We start from the raw sequence: 22,537 nt of genomic DNA, 5'->3' as shown, positions 1-22,537 counted from the left end.
TAATAGCTGACTAGGAGAAGGCCACGTGTAGGTTTGAACGAATGAAAAGGTGTATTGAACTCAATTGAAGTACTGGAGATAATCGCAAACGCAACAGAACCATGTGACCGGCCTGCAATTGAGTTGGAGTGGACTGGAGAACAGAGACGAGGGCGCGAGCAAGAGAGGGAGGGTGAGTTGTTCTCTGAACATCTCCTAGTTGGCGTGTCGTTCTCAGGATTAACATGATGCTCTGGAAAGAAGGGGGAATACCGTTACGTTGGCGACCTCTTCGTTTTTTAAAACTAGCTACCTAACTACCTTTAGTAACATTTTAAACAATAACGTGAAACTCTGAAAAGGAGAGGATAAGGTAACGACCATAGTACACATTTGAACTAATCTGTTTTCTTGTGCTGTAACTAGCCAGCTCGACGTTTTGGGTAAAACGTCCTTTTTTTAGACGACGCTGGTAAATGTTGCATGTTGTTATTTGAGACAACCACTACTTTACCTGGTTTTCAATCTATCTTGTTTGATGTACTGTCTGTAGTGCTAATATTTCTACACTAGCTAGTAACAAATGTTCACGTAAATGTATATCGTGTGCAGTAACGTTGGCCAGAATGCGGTCGTCATAGCTAAACATGGCTTGGTTGTGGCTAATGCGATATTTTGGCCTAGTTAAATTAGGAAATCCATAGAAACCCAAAACCGAGTTTTTAAACGTAGTCTGTAGCTACCATCATATATTTGGTTTCAGACAGGCGCGAGCTGGCAAGAAAAGAAAACATTTCCAGTCAAATAGTTAGCTAACCAGTAAACCCGTACGTCACTGTTAACGGAAAAAAGTTAGCAACCCGTCGTCTCACAATTTGTATTTATCTGTAGAGTAAGGTTTTGTAGGCAACTAACGTCAGCTAGGTGAATCAGACGTTTTGAATGTCTTGCTAACCCGACTAATAAAGGAATATTTTTGTTACTGTATGTATTCTTGTTTCACCATTCTTGTTTGTATATTGCGAAATAGCTGCATTTCTACGAAAGTTAAAGGGGATTTCAGGGCCACCAACAATACCGTTATTTCCTCTCCTACGTGTTAGCTATAGTTATGCTAAACAGTTTATAAACCAGACATCTACTCTACTGTAGCTAACTACTGTTGCTATTTTGGGAATATCTGGTACAAAGATACAACGGATACTGGTTCCTTCTGTCTTCGCTGTTATTGTCTCCGACCATGTCATTGCTACCTAGGAGATGGCTAGGTAATGAAACTAGCTAATGTAGCTGTTAGCAAGGTACGTTTTAAACACACTAACCTGCTTTTCACTATTGTAGATATTATAGTAAAGTCATAATTTCGCTTATGTAAGCTGGCTTTATCGTAAAAATAATTTAGATAACTTTTGGTCTTCATTTTAGGTTAGGGTTGGTCATAAGTATGTTAAAGTTAAGATTAGCGAAGTAAACCCCACGTTTTAGACTGAGGTCAAATGATTCATCACTCCAATGCCGGTTGGCTGTGCCAAACAGTGGCGGAAATTTTGTATTTCGACAGCTACATCCAGTTGCTGGGGTTCTGTAGCAATCCTTTGACAATTACTTGTTTTCAGGGCTGTATTGCCAAATCCTTGACTGAAATGGTACTTGTTTGTCAGTCTTAATATGTGAACCCCAAGGCCCCTGACCAAAAAACACACAAACATTGCCCATGCCTCATCTTTAAACAAACATGAAGGTTCTTATAATAAAAAGACTAATCAAGCACTCCCTTTACTCAATAGGCTTGTTGCAGAGGTTTGCTTCATAGTTAGCTATTGAATTCAAGTCATCCTAGCCTTTTTCTTCTTTGGTGGGATTTTAAGGCAGTTGGCATTCCACAACACTGGTGTGTTACTGCCACCCACCAGCCGTTTTATCAGTTAGCCTATGGAAAAGGAATTATTAGATAGCTAGCTCACGGCCATCATAAACTACACCAGCGGGCCACACTCGTCCACCCTTATGAGTGCAAACAAGGTAGTAAGCATGTTCAGAGGTGCTAAGACCAGCCATTCTCAAACAATTCATTAGGGGTTAGAAACTGTGCTGAGCAGTATTGTTGGCTTGCTTATTTGCATACATCTGAATTGTCTTCATGTTGCTCGTCCAATGCTTGTCACTGACTTTTGTTAACTGGCACCAGGAGCAAATTGCTAATGTGAATATTAACCTGCTGGTTGGACTAGTAATAACATTTGTGATTAAAAATAACATTCGCACTGGCAATAACATTTGTGACTCATTGTGATTAAAAATGACTATGAATGGAGTGCCTTTAATTTGAATACCTACACAAATGCAGCTCTACCTGACGGGTGCACACCTCTGAGGTGTGAATGGGGAGTCAACTGGGTACTAGCTTAAAAACCCAACATTAGCAGGAACTACATGGACATGAAGCCCTGCATTATAAACGGTCTCACTATTGATAATGAGAGATGTCTCTAGGATTTGATTGGTTTCTGGTCTGATGAAATAAAAACATTTGGCCTGAATTCGAGGTGCTATGTATGGCAAGAACAAGGTACTGTGCATCCGTTTGCTCATACCATCCATACTGTTGATTATTTTAGTAATGGAGTGTTCTACTGATTATTCTAACTTATGGACTTAATAACTAGCCAACATACTGATTTATGTTCTTAACTAGCCATTACATATAGCCATAGTTAACGTACATCCTTCACTGGCCTTCATCTCAACTAGCAGTCAAATTGCAATGCTAATGTTAACGTTACCTTGTTTCAGGTCTGTGGACTGGATGCATGTGCTGGATGTTTTTCATCTGAGATGTTGAATCATTGACATTGTGGTAGGCAAGTTTGGTTTTAATCTTTTATTTTATTTTTGCTTAATGATCCCAAACTTTGGACACTTTCTGTCATTTTCTCTGGCCTGTCTCTTTGCCTCGCTCCTTGCTATTTTCTCTCCCTTTCTCCATTTTGCCGCCCCCCCGCCATCAAATCACGTCTACCTCACGTATACACAGCGTAAGCGCGTTGTCATTGTTGTAGTTGCAACCGTAATAATAATTTGTGCAAAACTGTCCACTGAGCAGTACGGGTTAACCGAAGCTTCAGTGCAAAGAATTTGTGTGGATGATATTTTTTGTGATTGAGTTATTTCGAGTTTCTCGAGGAATTGTTTCAGCAGCAGAGACTGGTCCGGATTATGGGAAGGATGAACAGAGCAATATGCAGAGAGTTCCTTGAAGAAAACTCGATCAACAGTGCCTCAGATGTCAAACTAGAGCGAAGATTAATCTTTCAGCGCAACAGTGCCCTGAAGCACACAGCCAACGCCTGGAGTGGCTTTGGGACAACTGTGTGAATTGACTGCCCCAGCCAAAGACTGGACATGAACCATATTGAAAATCTGTGGTGAGAGCTGAAGATCGCAGTTCTTGGATGCTCGCCGTCCAATCTGAGATGGCCTACAAGGAAAAACGGGAGAAACAATGGAAATCAAGGTTCACAAAGCTGGTCAAGGCATACCCAAGCAGACAAAGCTGTGATCGCTACTAAAGGTGCTTATACAAAATACTGCATAAAGCATCTGAATACCTTTGTAAATGAGATTGACCTTTTTTTTTTTTTCATTAGATTGGCACACATTCCTGAAAACGTGGGTGTAAGAGTCTCCCAAGAGTCCCTGGAGATTATACACATTCCTTTGTGGACTGGAAACATGTTTTTGCAGAGCCAGTCTGTTTGAATAGGTTTTTGTTTAGTCTTCACCTACCTAAATCACTCACAGCAAAGGATTTTGAGTCAATATCCAATCCCTAATTTGGAGAAAATTCCTTAGGTGAGGGTAGCTTTGATTGCAACTATCTCCTACTATCATAATAACCTCTTACTCTTATTCATTAGTTTAAAGGAAGACTTCATTTGGGCCGTATGTGTATGAACTAGGTGGTTCAAATGATGAGTTCTGTACTGTGAGTCATTATACCACTGGTATGACATGACAGCTTTTTAGCATTTAAAATGTAATTAATCTGCTGATCGCTCCTGATGACCCAGTGTCATGATCACGTGACTTGTTTTGTGGGTGTCATGATCACGTGACTTGTTTTGTGGCTGGTTATTACTAGTTATCTGGTGGTAATTGTCTGGCCAATTACTGCACGTCTCCTGGAAATTCCCCATTAGTTAGCGTACCTGTTTGACGTATCCTGGCTTCCACACATTTAAGCACTTGATTTTCTCATTTGAAACATCTGTACTTTGAAGTCTAAAATTCCTTTATTATTGGCAGATGTTGTGAAACATGATGTGAGAAATGTTTTTCTGTTGTGCAGAATATGATGTGGGATACACTATTGGGTAACGATGTAGTCATTATTGCATTTTGCCTTAATGCATAATGGTGTTTAGCAGGCAATGACCAAGTGCTTGAAATGAATCAGTACATTTGACATTAAAGTACTTTCAGGTCTGTTTGGCTTTATTAACACTTTTACACAGTTTTTTGTTAAACTTTTTTTTTTGTAGCACTTTAACAGCCTTTAGGCTGTTGCCTTTCCACCATTTATCCTCATAATTTAGATAATTTTAATTCAATCGTAAATTATTTTTTTCCCCTGACTTTCGATTGCATTAGCATTCATGTAATAGTGGAATCAAAATATTACAAGGCCATTATGAGCCTAGGCTGTTAGCGAGTTGCACTCCACTCAGTATTTTAAATTTGACCAATGCATTAGTGCTATTCAAGTACATGATGCAAGCCAAATAGGAAATTACTGTCACAGAGACAAGCGGAATGTCTTATCAAGGTAGCTGTTCTTGCCTATATGACTGATGTACATGGATGTTTTATACTCCATTTGTAGCCTAGACAGGAGCTTTTACAGACTTGTGCACAGTCTGAATTTCAGTGCTGAAGTATAGGCCCACACACTATGAATTGACCAGCTTTTCCACACGTGTCTTTCAGCTGAGGGCCAATTATATGTTGTGGACTAATAATATCCCAGGCGGCAGGTTTAGTACACATCACTGTGTTCTCTGCCAGAAAGTAGGTGGGCCCTCTTTGATGTCATGTATGTTGATACATTGTTCTTTTTCATTTATAATGTATTTTTTTGAGGGGTGGGGGAAACAATCCCATGTCTAGTCTAGTGGTCTAAGCTCCAGCCTTTGGTGCTCATGTCCTGCTGCAGCCTGGGTTTGAGTCCAGCCCGCTGTTCTGTCAGCAGAACCTCTCCTATTTCCCCCACGTTATGAAAGAGAGCGTGAAATTAATTGTACTCTTCCCTCTGTCGTTTTTAAATGGGGAACCAGTTTGTCATACTTCCGTTAATATCTTTTCATATTGTTATGGGAGGTTTGGAACATTGAATCTGTGATGTGTGTCAAAATTATGAGAATTGCAATGCCTCATTTTGTCACTTAAGTATTGCATTTTAAGGTTCCTAGCAATTCCCAGCACGCATGCCCGGTCTAAGGGAAGGCTAACTCAGGTAATTCCCTTGGTTTCTACAGCGTTAAATAAATAACATTTCTTTGTACATATTTGGTGCCTCTAAGGCAAATCAGGTGGATAATTAAGTACCTAATCTCTTTATGGTTTGTGTATTCTGTCTTTTTAGAATGTTGTACTAATGTGTATTTTGTAATTACAAGAGCTCATATGCCTAACATTGTTTGGACAGGGAGTAATTCTGAGACTAAAGGTTAGGCCTGAGTAAACATCTGGTGGGTTGGCTCCCTGTTTTCGGGCCGGAGAGGGTGTCTTGTTAAGTAACTGTGACTGAAGTACTCTGATGGGAATGCCCATGGGCATCGTTCTGTTTGTCTGTGACAAAGAACCCAGCAGCGTGTGTGTCACTTTACCCTTTATTGCACGTATGCTGTGAAAGATATTTCTTCATCACTTAATATTGCTGGTTGTTCACAGTTCTTCTGGTTCCCTTCCATAGAAAGGGAGTGCAAAAAGGTTCCGCAAGACCATGCGACCTACAATTTATTCTGTTAAGCGTCCGTGGTGGATTATCCCCCCCCTCCATTCTGTCTCACTTGAGACCGCTTAAAACTTTCTTGTGACCAGGGGTCAGCCCTAATTCAATCACAATACTTTAATTAATGTTATGGTATTATGTGGCTGTAGATTGTTTCTGAATAGCGTGTGTGCATAATCGCAAGGCTCACTCTTTCAGTCTCTCTGCACAGACAGACACCGTGTGACTGTGGTTGGTCGTTACAGACTATCTATAGAATCAGGCTGCAGTATTGCCTTTGCTCCTAATGCTAGGAGAACGTCTGTTGCTCTTTGCATTTTAAGCTGCTTCATCTCTTTTTGTAGTGACCACTGTAAAGAGGGGTAATGTAATAATTTCAGGACTAATTTAGCTCAGTGTGATGGTCTTTCACGATCATGGTTTTAAGAATAATTTGTGCAATGCTCCAGCTGCTCTGGTGAAAGACACAGAAATTGATTTGTAATTGTAAACTGGGTGCTTCAAATCTCAAATGCTGTTTGGCTGTAAGCCATGGTGTATGTAAGCATCAAGTCACAAATACATTTGTGATATGTCACATTTCTTTTAACTCATCTGAGCTACAGTTTTTTTCATGGCATAACGGAATGGGTGTGTTAGCGCTAGAAATGAGTAGAAACACTTCTGGGTGTGATGGATGTGGCCTGTCGGGTACATTTTTGATAGAACTAATACTTTTCTAATTACTATCTGTAGCCTGTACCTGCAGTCATTACTGAAGATATTTTGGAATTTACTTGTCTGTTTATTATATTTTTGTTTTTCAGCCTGAAATAAAACAAATATAATCAGACTTTTTACGGCTTTATTTACAGTCACCCACAATATCCAAGTGGGAAAAAAATATTTAGCTGTTACTCAACTGAGAAATGCTGCCTTTCCACACGTTAAGTGGATCTTAATTAGATAATATTATAACATGTTACTGGCATCATATTGGGCATATATATTTCTAGCAACAATATAATTTCTCTGTTTCAACATTTGAATTGTTTTCTTTGTACTATTTTCAATTGAACATTATAGTTAAAATTATTTGCAAATCATTGCATTCTCTTTTTCTTTACATTTTACACAGCGTCCCAACCTTTTTTGACCGGGGTTGTATATATTTTTGATCTGTTGTCCAATTCTCTTTCTTGGCGGTTGGCTGAAGTTTTTGCTTGTCAACAAGGATTGCTGTATTGCTCATTGGAAGGCTTTGAAGTCTTCTGTTGGCATTCTGGGCACTCTTAGTAAAAGTCCTTCATATGATAAAGGAATTTCAGTAAAATGTTTCAAGAAGAAAATCACGAATTGTATTGGGGAAATTAACATCAGTAATCTCAGAAGATTACTTTTAAAGAATATTTCTTGTGTTGCTCACATATTCACTTAATATTAATGTTGTAACCTGTGGGTAATTGGAATCATTTTGACAAAAACTTATGTAGGCATTCGTGAGTACTGTTTTTAAAATGCCCCAATTGCAGTGTGGTTCATTCAGTAAGGTAATTGAAAGGTTACTATATAACTTGTCAGTGGCGGGACTCCATCTTCTCCCTCACATGCTTCATGAGCACCTGACTTAGTGGTGGACATGGAAACTAATTACGCTAGCTAATGTTGACCCACCTCACTACCTAATCACCTTATTCATTGGTACTCTTGGTCCGTTGTCTCTGAAGAGAGTAGTTTGGGGGAAGGTTAAACATGGCCTGAAGTTGTTTTACAGGCAGGGTGCTGTGCAGACATCCAGACAGGCTGAAAGTACATCCTGGCCAAGAGGTTGTCAGTTCTCGTGTGGCAGGAAGTTGCTCATTTGCGTCTGAGAGAATGTGGTTCCTGCTTCATTTCTCAAGTAATTTCGTCTTATGTATCACTGAGCACTTTTTTTTGGAAAACGTACTGTGTTGTGCAAATTTTAATTACCATATAAGAAAATACACTAAATCTCTTCTTTTTGGTGTTTTAAGTGAATTGTTTGTTTGTTTTTGTTTGTTTACAAACCTGTTAAGAAATGTCACCATCATCCCTTTGATTCCATTACCCGTCCCATTGTCTTCCACCACTTCCTCCAAATATTTAGTTTGATGTTTAGAGATGTTGTTGTTTCTAGCTACACTTTTCTTCATTGTCCTCCCATTAGAAACAACAACTTGGTGGGATGTCTTCGTTTGGTGAATCGTTTGATTTAAATAAAATGATCTGGTAAAACAAATGTCTCCTTGCTCATCAGCTGTAACTCGCCTGCTATTGGAGTGTTAGGCCTGTGTTCGTCCCGAGGCAATGGTAGTGTGACCTTAAACTTGCACCAGGAGGTTTTTAGCTTGAAATATGCTTGTATCTGCCAGAAACCTGGCCTTGAGTGAAATGTTAATATATTTATATCTCTTCTAGTGCTCCTTCAAAACGGTTGGTTGAGCTTCCACGTTTTCTTACTAACCTTTTGAGACCTGCCCTTTTCACCATTTCATAACGAGTTAGACAAACTTTGGAGTTGAGCCTTTTTCTCTACCTCTCTGCTATTTAGATGTGAATTCAGAATACTTCTGCCAATACCACAGACATTTGAGAGGTAATGCAAGCCCCAGGAGCCTGTAAAGTGAATGTCATATTATTGTTATCAAAATAAAATAAAACTGATGTATTGGGATAAATAGATGTGTACAAAAGGCAATGCCTAAACAAAAAATAAATTAACACAAGACAAAGGGGGACTTCTGAATGGAGACTCTTTTGGGGCCAATTTTCAGGCCCTGCAGGTGTGTGTTATGGTGGTTAATGGGGTTGGAAATCTTCACTGTACTTGGCAACCCTGTAGCCTACACGCTACTTTGTCGTGAACACTTTGTTGACAAGGTCTTTGGGAAATGTCGTGGGCCCCGTTACTGATTGCTACAGTGTAGACGGACGCTCGTTTACGGGATTGTGGGGAAATACAAAACACTAATGCATTCCCCTCGAAAAAAAACAAACAATTCCTGGAGTAATGCGTATTACGAGTATTGCTCAATTCCCTTTTAATGTCTGCATGCCTTGATTTGGCAACACAGTGTATTTCACCAGTGCCCTGGCACACCCCTCTGACTCCTTACCTCCCTTGTCCTCGGTATCTCCCTGTCTCATCCTAGGGGATGTGCCGGATGGTGCCATGTGCCGGATAGTGACTGAGAACCATGAAGCCCTCACACAAGCTGCTGTTCGTCCTGTGCCTCATACTGGTTTTGGGCTTCATCTTCAACTTCTCTGGGAAGCTGCACCAGCGCGTATGGGGCCAGAAGCCACGTGAGTTACATGACCGTCCGTCCATCTAAATGTATTTATTGTCCCACACTGACGCATGCTGTTCAGTGTGCGATTCCTACTGTCTTTGTGTGTCTTTCTTTCATTTTGGTCGTGTAGACCTGTTTTATTTGACGTCTGTTGCCTCATCTGGCAGCTTGTCTCCTTTCTTTCTTCCTTCCTTCCTTCCTGTTTTTTCTTCAGACCACACACGCCCATCTCCATTTGGCCGCTAGACAATCGGTGATTACCTTTCTTGTTTCCCCTCGCGGGGCCTAATTCCAATCTATATACATCAGCTCAGACTCACTGTCTCCGTGTTGCTTGAGAGCGTTGCCCCCGGCTATACAGGACCAGCCCAGCAGCCCGTTTCTCCCATGGCCGACGAGGAACTCTGACTGTTTAGTACCGTATTTACATTAGAGCCAGTAAGCAGATTCTCGTATCCAGGGCGTCCATCCTGGCAAGGCGATACAACCACATACCCCAGTTATCAGCCTGTCCCCCAACTAACCTTCTGGTTCTCCAAACGCTGTGGCAGGCAGATACATGTTATTTTTCCTTTCCGTTGTTACCCCAGAACCAAAGCCGCATGCGCGTGCTGTGAAATGTTTCTTGAGGCGAAATGGATTCGTAATGTAAGTAATGTGGTGTGCTGCCAAATTTAATTTTGAGCCAAAATGTCACAAATGACAGATGTTAAGCTTCCCTTTTAATGACAGGAGGGTAATGGAATCAAAGGCACTTTGTCCATAGGAGAGTATATCCTCTGTGCCTCTCGTTCACTTGAGTCTGACCGACGTAATCTGATTTCCCTGCTTCCAGTTGCGGCTCATACTCCGACATTAAGTAACAGCCGCGTGTCTCAAGCAAAAATTGGGGCCAAGTCTCTCACTTTTGTTGTGTGTTTTTTAAATTGACTTGCTTATATTCATATGTGAATGTCTTGGTAAGAGCCAGTAGAATGCTTGCACTGTGTTGAGCCCTGCAGTGAGACGTTCTGCTTCCTCAGTCATTGCTATTAGCTGTTAGAATGCTAGTGGCATGATACGTTTAGATTGCCTGATGTCTTAAGAAAGATACTAGTTGATGAGATACGGTTTCGTTTTCCCCCCAGAGGATTTCCTGGAACACCGCTGTCGTAGCTTCTGCCGCCATCGTTTTTGTGGGAACTCTGCCTCCATTATTTTTGTGCCTCTACAAAGGAGATCCGATTGACTGACTGTTACAGTAGGCTGAGAGCTGTGGGTCCTTTCGTCAGTCCCACATTTGCAATTCTGGGCGTTGGTTGGTTCTGAATCAGAGTGGTGGTAATGGAGTGGTCTACGTAATGGTGGAAAACCTGACTCTGCCCTGGGCGGTGGTGGTGTGACGGTGCACTGATGGGGGTCCCTGAAATGTATTTTTCTTTTCTTTTTTTTATCCAGCAGGGGGTGCTAAGATACTTCACATTAAAATGCCCTGGAAGTTTACAACCGGCCAGCAGGTCTCGGTTCATGCTTAAGACTGGTAGCGTTGGATGACTTGCATAGAATCTAACACATTGTACTGTAAGAGATTTGAGGAGCTACAGGGTGTATTTTGGTATTAAGTTTGACACTTATCAAACATTCGGGTCTTGACCACTGGGGGGCGTTGTACTACCACAGTAAGGCATGCGTCCAAAGGGCAGGCACTGCATTTCACTCTGTACAAACCTCTGTGACTTTTGATGTGTGTGGCCTGAAAGAAACTCCTAATTATTGTCCTGCAATTTTATTGCTCCCTTTTTTAATTGGTCCGCTGTTATTGCGCACCCTCCTGCCAGACAAAGTATCTCCTGAGGTCTGTTTTTCTAAAGAGCAGGACAAGGTTCATGTTGACCTGTCCCTTTTTGTGTACCTTATTGAACTCCGACTGTGTAAACTGTTTTGTTAAAGTGGCTCAAACAAATATAATGTCCGTTCCACATGTTTTAGGCATTCTGAACCGGGGACAGGGTTTTAGGCATTCTGAACCGGGGACAGGGTTTTAAGCATTCTGAACCGGGGACGGTGTTTGAGGCATTCTGAACCGGGGACGGTGTTTGAGGCATTCTGAACCGGGGACGGTGTTTGAGGCATTCTGAACCGGGGACGGTGTTTGAGGCATTCTGAACCGGGGACGGTGTTTGAGGCATTCTGAACCGGGGACGGTGTTTGAGGCATTCTGAACCGGGGACGGTGTTTGAGGCATTCTGAACCGGGGACGGTGTTTGAGGCATTCTGAACCGGGGACGGTGTTTGAGGCATTCTGAACCGGGGACGGTGTTTGAGGCATTCTGAACCGGGGACGGTGTTTGAGGCATTCTGAACCGGGGACGGTGTTTGAGGCATTCTGAACCGGGGACGGTGTTTGAGGCATTCTGAACCGGGGACGGTGTTTGAGGCATTCTGAACCGGGGACGGTGTTTGAGGCATTCTGAACCGGGGACGGTGTTTGAGGCATTCTGAACCGGGGACGGTGTTTGAGGCATTCTGAACCGGGGACGGTGTTTGAGGCATTCTGAACCGGGGACGGTGTTTGAGGCATTCTGAACCGGGGACGGTGTTTGAGGCATTCTGAACCGGGGACGGTGTTTGAGGCATTCTGAACCGGGGACGGTGTTTGAGGCATTCTGAACCGGGGACGGTGTTTGAGGCATTCTGAACCGGGGACGGTGTTTGAGGCATTCTGAACCGGGGACGGTGTTTGAGGCATTCTGAACCGGGGACGGTGTTTGAGGCATTCTGAACCGGGGACGGTGTTTGAGGCATTCTGAACCGGGGACGGTGTTTAAGTAGATTGAGTAACTGGATACATTTTAAAAGCAGCCACCCTTTGCTGAATGAGCTCTATTTTAGTGGCTTCTGACACCCTGTAATGCCTTAATTCCTTTTAGAACAGTGAGATTATTCAATTCCATTTCTTTTTGTCATGTTTTGGCCCGAATGGGCCTAACTCTCCACTACCTATGGTCCCTGCTGTTAATAAATAAATAAAAATATTCTAATGACACTGTATTAGCTGGTTGACAATTGTTGTGTGACTGACCGTTCAACCACTGTGTGAATCCGCGGTGGATCCGCAAATGCTTACTTTATGACTAGTGAATTTGTATGTTTGACAGCGTGCACTCAGGCCCGAGGTGTTGTGCCAGGAAACTGTAAACCGGTCAGCGGAGCCTCTGGGCTCGATCAGGTCTGGTCCCAGGAGTGAAACAGCTGACCCACCTGGCAACTTGTTTTAAAGCCGGCTTGCATGGATGTTTTCATTCCTGCTTTGACAACTCTGAGTTGTTTGGCATTTCTGAAGTTGCCGTGACAAGGCCCCTGTGCGCCTTTCACAGTAAATATTTAGGGTCCCCAGGTGGGCTGGGAAAGGCCTGGGACCTCAACACATGATGTTGTGATACTTGGGTGTCGATACGATGGTTGTGTTTATGCATTGCACGGGTCCAGGTGTATTTCACATCGTATTTCTGCTGCAGCGAGACGACAACAACAACAACAGGCCAGGAGAAGTGGGTCAAATACTGGCTCGCATTTTTAAAGATGGTGAACAAGCACGGCTCAAAACAAACTTTGCAGCAATCTAGCGGTGACAAATATGACTGATGTTGTCAGAATGATATGCTGTATCGTCCACAAAATAAAATCGCAATATGTAACTGTCAATTTCACCCATCAATTGCCTCCAGTTTCCCTCTTCAGGAATCTCAAGGGACCAGGGTAGCCTGTTTAGCCCACTGCACAGCATTACTGTGGCTGGAGGCTAAGACCCTCTCTCACATATAAATGCACCTGATTACTGGCTATGGAGACTGTAATGTTGCCGTCATTGTGTGTGAGAGTTGGGAAGTGTGAGTGCATTCGACCCAATTGCCTTTTGGAGGATTTTTAGGAGTGTAGCCTTTCATGGGAGCCGTGGCCATGAGGAATTGGGGAAAGGGACAGGTTTGACATGATGTTCTGTCAGGGCTTCCCACAGCTGGCAGGCCCCCTGGGCACTGTCATGCAGGCGGAACTGGAAGTGGATGCTCTCTGTTTCTCTCTGCTGGTACACAACACCTGAGGGTGTCAACTGTGCAAGGTCACACCTGTGTTTGGTGTGTCATTCTGATATGGTAGGGAATAAAACGGCTCATCCATGTTGACCGGACTGAAGTAGAGTGGATCGATCATTTTATTGTTGGTGTTTACTCTGGTGCTTTCACATGACTAATGAGCTAACACGGTCCATACAGACATACACGCACTCATTTGTAGGAAGAGTGCTGTTGTAAGCGTGTTGTCATTTGGAGATGCACACGAGCGGTCAGTGAATGAGAAAGAATATCTACTTTTTTGATGGTGCAAACACACTACCCAAAGTTTTTTGGTGAGCTTTCCTGACAGTTACTCCCTGTGGTTACTGAGGTCGAAAGATGATGTCTGTGTGTATTGGAGTGAGATGAGCGATGACGAATGAAGTCTGGCCCTGCTCCATGTATAAAATGGGCAAATTATTAAATCAAAAATGTTATTTAAATTACTATCGTAGTGTAATGACATTCTAATCACCCAATCTGAATCCAGTTTCGAATGCCTTTCTCATGCTTAAGATAAAATTGAAAGCAAGAAGTCCACGATCCATGCAGGTACTGAAGATTGCTGCCGTACAGGCCTGAGGAGCATCTCCAAGATACACACCGTCCATTATGTTTGGCTATAGACTCGATTTGCACACTACCCCATTTTGTCACTCACAGACTTGTGCCAAAGACACTCCAGGGTTTTCTTGGTTGTTGTGCTGTAAGATGAATCCTAGCCCTTGTGCTGTATTGGACCTCTCTGTATTGTGCCGAGTTCATGCTTCCCTCATCCTGACCAGTTTTTTTTAAGTCCCTGCCGCATAGAAGTAACCTCATAGCACGTAGCTCCCATTGATGGAGTGCTGCACAGATGGTTATCTTTCTGGCAGGTTCTCCCATTTCTACAGAGCACTCTGAAGCTTGTTAGTGGGCATTGTGTTCTTGGTCACCTCCTTGACTAAGGCCTTTCTTGCCCACTCACTTAGCTTGGCCGGGTGACTGTTCCAAACTTCCATTTCACAATTATGGAGCCCACTGTACACCTGAACGCTTAGGCAGTTTTTCATCACCTTCCTTGGTTGAATCTGAATCAGATATGTACCTTGACACAATTCTGTTTTGAAGGTAGACAGAGTTCCTCAGACTGTTTGATGTTCAGTAAATTGTTACAAATTCCAGGTGGGATGGCAATAATATATTTAATTCCAAACTGTGGATAAAGTGTATAGGCTCGAATTGGCAGGCATACTTGGCTGTATGGTCACACTTGAATGAACAAGTGAATGAACACCGCAATCTTCTAATTGGTAATGTAATCCATTAAAACACACTTGTGGCTCGGTCACTAGTTTGGTTACAATGCCAATGTATGTTTCTTATCTGCCTAGAATCACCGTGCCCCCTGCTTTGCTTTTATGTTCACACACACTGCGATTTGTTCCTTTCCATTGTCCAACAGAGGTCTGCTGCTTGTGCTTAATCATCATCCGTTGGATAAAAGAACACGACAGCTGTCCTCCGCTTATTTTGGTAGAGGACAATGTTGTTGCTTTTGAAGATCTGGAATGGCTGTTTGAACCTAAACCTTGTTATGCAAGGGTTCACTGTTTTTATCTCTTTGAAATACAAATTAAAAAGACAAATCTGTAAAGGGAAGTGGAACGGAAATGTGGACTTTCTGCCAATGGGTTAAGATAACAAACAACACGGGTACGCTGGGCAGTGGGATTTACGGGTCAGGGGGTCCGCAGTGCCTTCTTATTATTTTCTTTATACAGACTGATTGGCAACGGTTGCATTCTAAACCATTTGTAATGGGTCAGTTCAACCAGGAGTAGCATGGTTTTCTCAAGCCCCATCCGTGTGTGGTCCTTTTGTCTCCGTTCATTTCTTTTCCGCCATGTCTGTCTGTGAGTGTGCGTGCGTGTCCACTCTCCCTGACTGGCCTATTCTTCATATTCTGGTCTTGGTCTCAGCAACACCTCACCAGAGATGTTGCAAGTGAGCCTGTGTTCAGGCTCCTCTGATGTCCTCTCTAACCCCTTTTTGTTCGCAGAGATTGAATTGGAGCCCACACTCATAGTCCCGAATATTACTCAAAGCACGACAGGTAGAGGATGAGGCGCTCGCCTCCTTTATGTTGGGTGAAGGTGGAAAAGTGGTTGAACTGGAATGCTTAGGGGCTCACTGTTGAATAACAACTCTCTGCTAATACTACTACAAAAGCCTTGCATTTTGTTCTCTGTACCTTTTCCCCCATCAACCATGTACTCATCCATTCAAGACACAATCATTCTAAAAGTTATTTTAGAGGGTAATTGCCATCATAATCGTTTGGCATCTTGATTTGGGATTTTTTTTTTTTTTTTGTTGGGCAAATATGGTATTCTCAAGCCCTATCTCTGTGTGGTCCTGTGTGTCTATTAATTTGTTTTCCCATCATGTTAGTTTGTACTTGTATGTGTCGGCTGTGAATGACTCCCAGGCCTAAACTTTATATTCCACTCTTGGTCTCAGCTGCTCCAACAACTCACCAGAGATGTAGTGGGTGAGCCTCTTTTCAGGTTCCTGTGTTCAGGCTCCTCTGATGTCCTCTCTAACCCCTTTTGTTCGCAGAGATTGAATTGGAGCCCACACTCATAGTCCCGAGTAAAGGTCAAAGCACGACAGGTAGAGGCTCAGAGGCGCTCGCCTCCTTTATGTTGGGTGAAGGTGGGAAAGTGGTTGAAATGGAATGCTTAGGGGCTCACTGTTGAATAACAACTCTGCTAATACTACTACAAAAGCCTTGCATTTTGTCTCTTCTACTCTTGTTTTAATTTTAAATCTTTTTTTCAAGAATGTACTCATTCATTTACTGCGCCCTTCTCTGGTAGCCTACCTTTCAGAAACCAAAGAAAACTCTAAAAATAATCACAAAAGGGCATTGTGGAGATGATTGGGGGATCTGGACTCTTGCTTTTTAATGGAACCCTGGGATACTAATGCCACTAACCTCTTCTCCCTCCTTTGCCTTCGTGGTGTTAGGGGTTTGTGCTTTTCCGCCCACAAGCCCTGACTAAGCAAATCAAGCTGCGGAAACTGGTTGCTGTGGTTACCCTCACCAACCGGACCTAACTGACAGTCTTGTGTTTCAGAGTTGGAAGCTGACATTGCTCTCACCGTGGGACGAACAGTGGTCTCAGGTACTAACCCCCTACCCCCGCCCCACCACCTCGCTTCTGCTCCACACCTCTTCAACAAAAGGACTTGGGCACCTCAGTGGCCATGTTTGGGCGGCTCGTCTCCAAAAAAAGCTCACCCTTGTCACGGAGCAAATCCTATTCCTTTTTGTCTGTTTCCAAGAAAGCGTCTTTGCAGTCGACATCGTTCTATTTAGTGTGAAGTCTCCGAAAGCGAGCAGATGAGTTGTTTTGAGATTGAAACCGTGTTAGTTTCTTGAAAACTTTTTGGACTGTGTTGCTTCCCAACCTACCTCCTGGCCAGGCTCCCTGTCAGGCTCTGTGTCACTGGCCGCTGTCAATTGCCCCCATGCCTGGCTCTGTTTTTCTGGCAAAGTGTACTGGACATGCCCCCCAACAGGCCAATTGGTATGGTGAGAGAATTTCGATTTACAGCTAAATATGGTATTCCTTCTCCAAGCTTTTTAACAACGTTTGCAACCAAATATGCCCTCAGGGGCCCCGCTGCTCCGTGGGTTTGTCGGCCTGATACGGCTTGAGAAGTACTGTGAGCTGCACATAAACTTGAATTGGAATACGTCACAACGCCAATGTGGATAGCGCAAATAAAGACGTCTCAGTTGCCTATTTGAATGTGATGAACCGGCGCCACCTGTTGTCGTGTACCGGACAAACGGTCCTGATCAGTCATGTGAAAGAGGCATTTGATTTGGCTGAGGCCAAGCCTGAAGGAGCCTGGCACTGGGTGGCTTCAATGGTCACGCTTTGCGCTTTCAGCGCTGGCTGCAACGCCCTTCCATACATACATGCTGCATTCAGACCCATGGTCCACCCTTTAAGGCAGCGCTCTGAGCCCCGTCACCTTCCCAAGCCCGCCTTCCCTGCTCTTCTCCTTCCCTCATCTCTCCTTCTCTCCTCTAGAATCCCCCCGGAAGGCACAGCGCGACCGCCGGAGTCCTGAGAACGCATGCCCTCTCCCCAATTCAAGATTTTATTGAGAAATGTTTATTTGTGTGTGTGTGTGTGTGTGTGTGTGTGTGTGTGTGTGTGTGTGTGTGTGTGTGTGTGTGTGTGTGTGTGTGTGTGTGTGTGTGTGTGTGTGTGTGTGTGTGTATAGTATTCACTGGCTTGTGACAAATGGTAAAGAGCCACACACTTGCGAGTGGTTGCAGCTAGTAGAATTTTACTGGTAGTATGTCTTTGCTTTATTTCCTAGAGACATGGCGAATGTAAATACTTCAGTAACAGTTGATTCAAGAGACACAGGCGTTATGTAGACCTAAGAGTTTGACCGAGTGGCACGGGGCAAAGTCTGTGTTTAGTCACGTCCCGGTCGCAGTGATGGATACATGCACACAAACAGTCCAGAGTAGAATTCAAATAACACTTGCAAAATTGATTTCCGTGTTGAAGGATGCACTATTGCTAAGTTGTTAACCATTTTCTCTTGTCTGAGGGTGGGGAAAAGCAGGTAGGTTTTTAAAGACGAATTGTCTTGTGCCCCCTTCCCCCCTTCCCCCCTCCACTAAAAAAGCTTATTCACCAGTGATGCTTGAAATGGCACCTATGGACTGACCGCCACACGGTCCTTCTCCATAGGTGAACCACAACTGCTGTTTCTGACTTATCATTTGGACTTGAACCTTGGCTGAATGTTTTTTTTTTTGGGCTGGCTTTTTTTTCTAATCCCATTTCTGACTGGCCGCAAAAGAAATGCTCTCTAACCTCTAATGCTAGTGTTTTGCTTTAGTTCGGCTATGGAAATGTACAGACTGTTTACAGAGATGTGAAACTACAGCTGCAACACCGACAGTTGACTTGTATGTTTAACATCAGGATGGATGATCACTTTTTGTACAGGTGTCTTTGTTCACAATGTGCTATGAGTATGGTTTGCTCGTTTCTTAACCCTTTTTCTGTCTGTCTTTCTAGAGTATGATAAGCAGGGCTTTCTACAGAAGCTGGACGTGAAGTTGTAAGTGAGACTTAATTTCTCAAAGTAAAATCTCTTTCAAATGCTAAATTGTGGTCTTCCATTTTTGGACAATCTTGCTTTTTTCATTTTAAATTGATAGGTCGACCTAGATTCATATTTGGGTGAATTAACGCTGACCCTGAGTGGTTCTGAAAGGCCCATGAATAATTCTCTTCTGTCCCAGCCTGGAATTAGAATGGTTAGCATCATCCAAATGTAATAATTGAATCTCTGCTTCCCGATTATGATAGGAAGTATTAGTTCTGTTGAAAATTAGATGAATTAAGCCAAAATGAAAACATTATTCTGAAGAATACAACATCGACTTGCTCTTTGAGGTAAACAGCAGCACTAGTATGAGTGGGAAGTGTTCTGGAGTAGGCTTACAATGCAGCTTTTGTTTGATCGGGGCGCAGTTTCAGTTCATCAATTTGGAGAAGGTTAATAATACAGGTTAATAATACAAATTCCAGCCTGGGACAGTTGAATAATGGCTTATTATGAAATTAAGAACAACTCCGAGTAAGTGCTGACTCCCCTAAATATGAATCTAGGTCGATTTCTTCCTTTAAATACATTGCAAACGTAGTCCAAATGTTTATGCCCGTCTACTCTCTCCTACCCATCCTAAGTTGAAATAAATATATTCCTACTTACCTTTGTCATTTTATTCAGTGTGAACTGTACTATTTTAAACCCAGAGTTTTATGGATAAGCACGAGTGCTAGTATGCTTCTCTTCAATGGAGTCCATCAATCCTGGGGTTTTCCAGCAGTTGCATTGGAAATATTGCACAATGACTGAACTTATCGGAGCAAATGTTTCTCACAGAAGTAATCATCCATTGGATGAGTTATGCTGTTTGTATTTATTAATTAGGTCAAGAAATATCAGCTCCTGAAATGTATGTATTTGCCAGAAATAATAGACTTTATAGTTATCAGGGCACATCATTTTACACTTCAGTCATTTAGCCAGTGCTCTTATCCACAGCTGCTTAGATTTAGTACGTTTTTCTAATGTACTCTATGGGAGTCTAACTTGAGCCACATTTCCTGGGAAGGAGACTGAATTTCTGCCTGGCCACCCAAACTCTATTCCCTGGTTATTTTCTGGTCCGCAAGGAGTCTGGATGTAAACGTACCACCCTCCCTTAAACATTTGACTGGACCGTCTGATCACCGACGGGCTCTGGCATCGGCTTCGACACTCTAAATGCTTATGATCCGGTTTCTGACGGGTTTGAGTTTTGAGTTTGGGTTTGCTAGTACAGCTGCTTATAGCCGTGGTGACTGAGCCTGACCACTCCCTCTGACCTGGCAGAGACGAGACCCCAGCCCGCTCCAGCCATAGCCTGTCCATCCACGCACCCCAGCCCCCAGCCATGCCCCACATCTCATCAACACTGACTCTGTGTGACAAATAGGCCTCACCTAATGCTGCGGCCTCTCTCCTCTCCCGCTGTTTATTTGAACTAGTCTCAAGCCATATCGCAGGAAATGAATGCCTATAATAGCATTGAGGCGAAGGGCTTGTAGATGGAATGTCTGAACTTGAAGTCCGTAGACCAATAAAATGCCCTTGTAGCGTGTGACACCCCCCCCCCCCGCCAAAAGCTTTATCTCGCTGTTTTTAGTTCCATCTTCTGGGGAGATCTTTTGTCTAATTCAGATTGTGTGATAGTGCAAACACTGCTTGACTGTTATGCCACTTTGTTCTCATACTAATCTAATCCCCTCCATCCCGACCTCTCGTGCCATTTGCAGGCCGGCGGAGTTGGCCCACCAGTATGGCAACCTCACCGAGGGAGTTTGCAAGCCTGGTTACGCGGCGGCAATGATGACCGCCATCTATCCAAAGTGAGTACAACCTGGGGGTTGACTGGAGTCATTTGGGGAATGTCAATATTCTTGGACGGTTTCCTCTCCTTGTCGCCACTCCTTCTTGCTGACATGTTCTCAGTACGCTGTATTTCGGTGCAGATTAAGGAGAGTGGGCTAAGGAGATACAACAACGCTAGACTATTGAGACATGCCTCTACAGACGCTTTGTCATTACTTCAGCCAGCTTGTCCTCTGGGGGGATTCCCTCAGAACATAGGAAGACCCTCATTCAGGCACACACACACAATCCATGTTTCGGTCGTTCATATCGTGACCTCAAACACTGTGCCGTGGCCGTCGGCCCTGCAGACACAGAAGCGTCTCTGTTGAGGGAGCGTGGGCCTCGTCGCAACTCATTTCAAATGGACGCCGGCACTGCTGCCTCGGAGGCTTTTTTTTTGACCGGGTGGCTTCTTGTCCAGGAAGGCATGACTCATCACTTCCACTCAGCTGCCCTCTCTGACGTCGCCAAGCCTTTGATGACATCCCTACAATCCAGCTACAGGTCATCATCTCATGTGCTTAGCTTCTATGGCAAAAAAGGAAGCATTGTCACACATAGTAAAAATGCCTCTGGCCAGTGTTCCACTCAGCTGACCCTAAATGGTGAAGATGGTAAAATGTTTGACATACAATGAGGCTGTGTAGAAACTGTCTGCAGGAAAATGGCTAATTGTGTCTCGTAATGCTGTGTTATTTTGAAAGATATACCGAGCTGGCAATGACCGTTTGACAGCTTCATGGAAGATGTCATGATTATTTTATTCTGTGTTCATCATTATTTCTAAATAAGTTCTGGCACAATTTTGTATGGATCACCACAGAACCAAATAGGTCTGTCAAGTCGTTTGACACACACAGACTAATCTTATGGTTATTATCAGACTAAAAAGGTCCTGCTGTTGAGGAACTGATAAATTACAGTAGTTGTTAAATGCGAGGCTGCCTAGTTTCCCGGGAACTGCCCTCCTGACTAAGAGGCTATGTGTTAACAATGTCTTCCAACGACTTCCTCTAATCAGCCACACGTGTCGGATCAAAGTTCTCCAGAACGGAGCCCCTGCTGAGACCACATTGATTACTACCATGTTCACTTCAGTCACTTACAGTTCAGTAAGCACCACTTATAGTCTGTGTGTGTTTCTGACTTAGCTATATATCTGTGAAAAAATATCCGGAAACACTGGTTCAATCAGAAAGATTTGTATAATAGAGACTTTTTTTAATTTTTCTCTCCCCGTTTTGAATAGTTGCAATTTGGGTTAAGTGTTAGGTTTATGCCAAAAGTTACAATTGGGGACTGGGGTTAGGCATTACAGGGTTAAAATAAAGAAATGGTACATTGATCACTACATCTCATGCTCTTGATCTTTTTTTGTTTTGTTTTTTATTGTAATATCAAGCTGATGAACAGCAGTGCTATTTTTGTCACAACCTTTTTTGTTCATGTTCACACTAGGGTGCTAATAATTCTGGAACGCATCCTACATTGGCCTTGAAGTGTCAGTTGCAAATGTTTCTCAAAATTGTCTGTCTTTTACAATTATTTTATATAAATGTTTCATATTTGTCAATTGCACTTATTTTTTGCTAGTCTAAAAAGTGTATTACTATTGTAAAATGGTCTGGTTGGATTGCGTTTTCCCCCATTGCCCCAAGAATAATAGTTTTCACTAACTAAACAGACCAATCATCTTGCATGCCTGTGTTGCTCTGGGCAATCCTGGTTTGCTCTGTAGATTGCTTTTAAGCCTACTATTTAAGCTGGTTAGCTCGCTGAAATTATAAGGGGATATATGCTATTTGATTGGCTAACTTCTATGTTCGTCTCCAAATATCTGAGTGGAATCTGACACTTTCCCTTTATTATTGATTGTTATTGGATGGTTTATTTTTTTAAAAATCACTAATTTTTTTAACCGTTTTGAATCTTTCGCAGTTTTTAAAGTTATTATTTTTTGTTTACATTTTAACCCCTATATGTCCGGGATTAGTCATTCATCCATAGAACTATGCATTCATTTAAAGTTTGAGAACATTCAAGTTCAGTTAAGTTGTGACAAACCTTATGTCTCATTATTTAAAAGCCTTGTTGCCACAGTTGGAATATTACTAATTAAGAACGTCTACTGCCAA

The 22,537-nt window shown here is 42.9% G+C and overlaps 1 protein-coding gene across 14 annotated transcripts in view; it reads left to right on the top strand.

Annotated features, from left to right (window-relative positions):
• st3gal3b (ST3 beta-galactoside alpha-2,3-sialyltransferase 3b) overlaps window positions 1–22,537 on the top strand; it is a 52,628-nt gene continuing 30,091 nt past the window's right edge. For 2 of the 14 annotated variants that reach the window (XM_010893884.3, XM_010893825.3), the window contains exons 1-8: window positions 179–352; window positions 2,773–2,836; window positions 9,142–9,295; window positions 15,418–15,471; window positions 15,978–16,031; window positions 16,499–16,546; window positions 18,476–18,518; window positions 20,285–20,377. In XM_010893884.3, the coding sequence (XP_010892186.1) occupies window positions 9,187–9,295; window positions 15,418–15,471; window positions 15,978–16,031; window positions 16,499–16,546; window positions 18,476–18,518; window positions 20,285–20,377 (401 nt within the window). In that variant the 5' untranslated portion in view covers window positions 179–352; window positions 2,773–2,836; window positions 9,142–9,186. Of the gene's footprint in view, window positions 353–2,772; window positions 2,841–3,450; window positions 3,551–5,441; window positions 5,492–9,141; window positions 9,296–15,417; window positions 15,472–15,977; window positions 16,032–16,498; window positions 16,547–18,475; window positions 18,519–20,284; window positions 20,378–22,537 lie in introns of those variants that run through there. The other 12 variants (XM_010893835.3, XM_010893844.3, XM_010893860.4 and 9 more) reach the window with 12 other exon arrangements.

The sequence above is a fragment of the Esox lucius genome, chromosome 3 (genome assembly GCF_011004845.1).
Source record: "Esox lucius isolate fEsoLuc1 chromosome 3, fEsoLuc1.pri, whole genome shotgun sequence".
Taxonomy (NCBI): Eukaryota; Metazoa; Chordata; class Actinopteri; order Esociformes; family Esocidae; genus Esox; species Esox lucius.
Note: the sequence above shows the minus strand (reverse complement) of the source record. Positions and strands in the feature narration are given on the sequence as shown.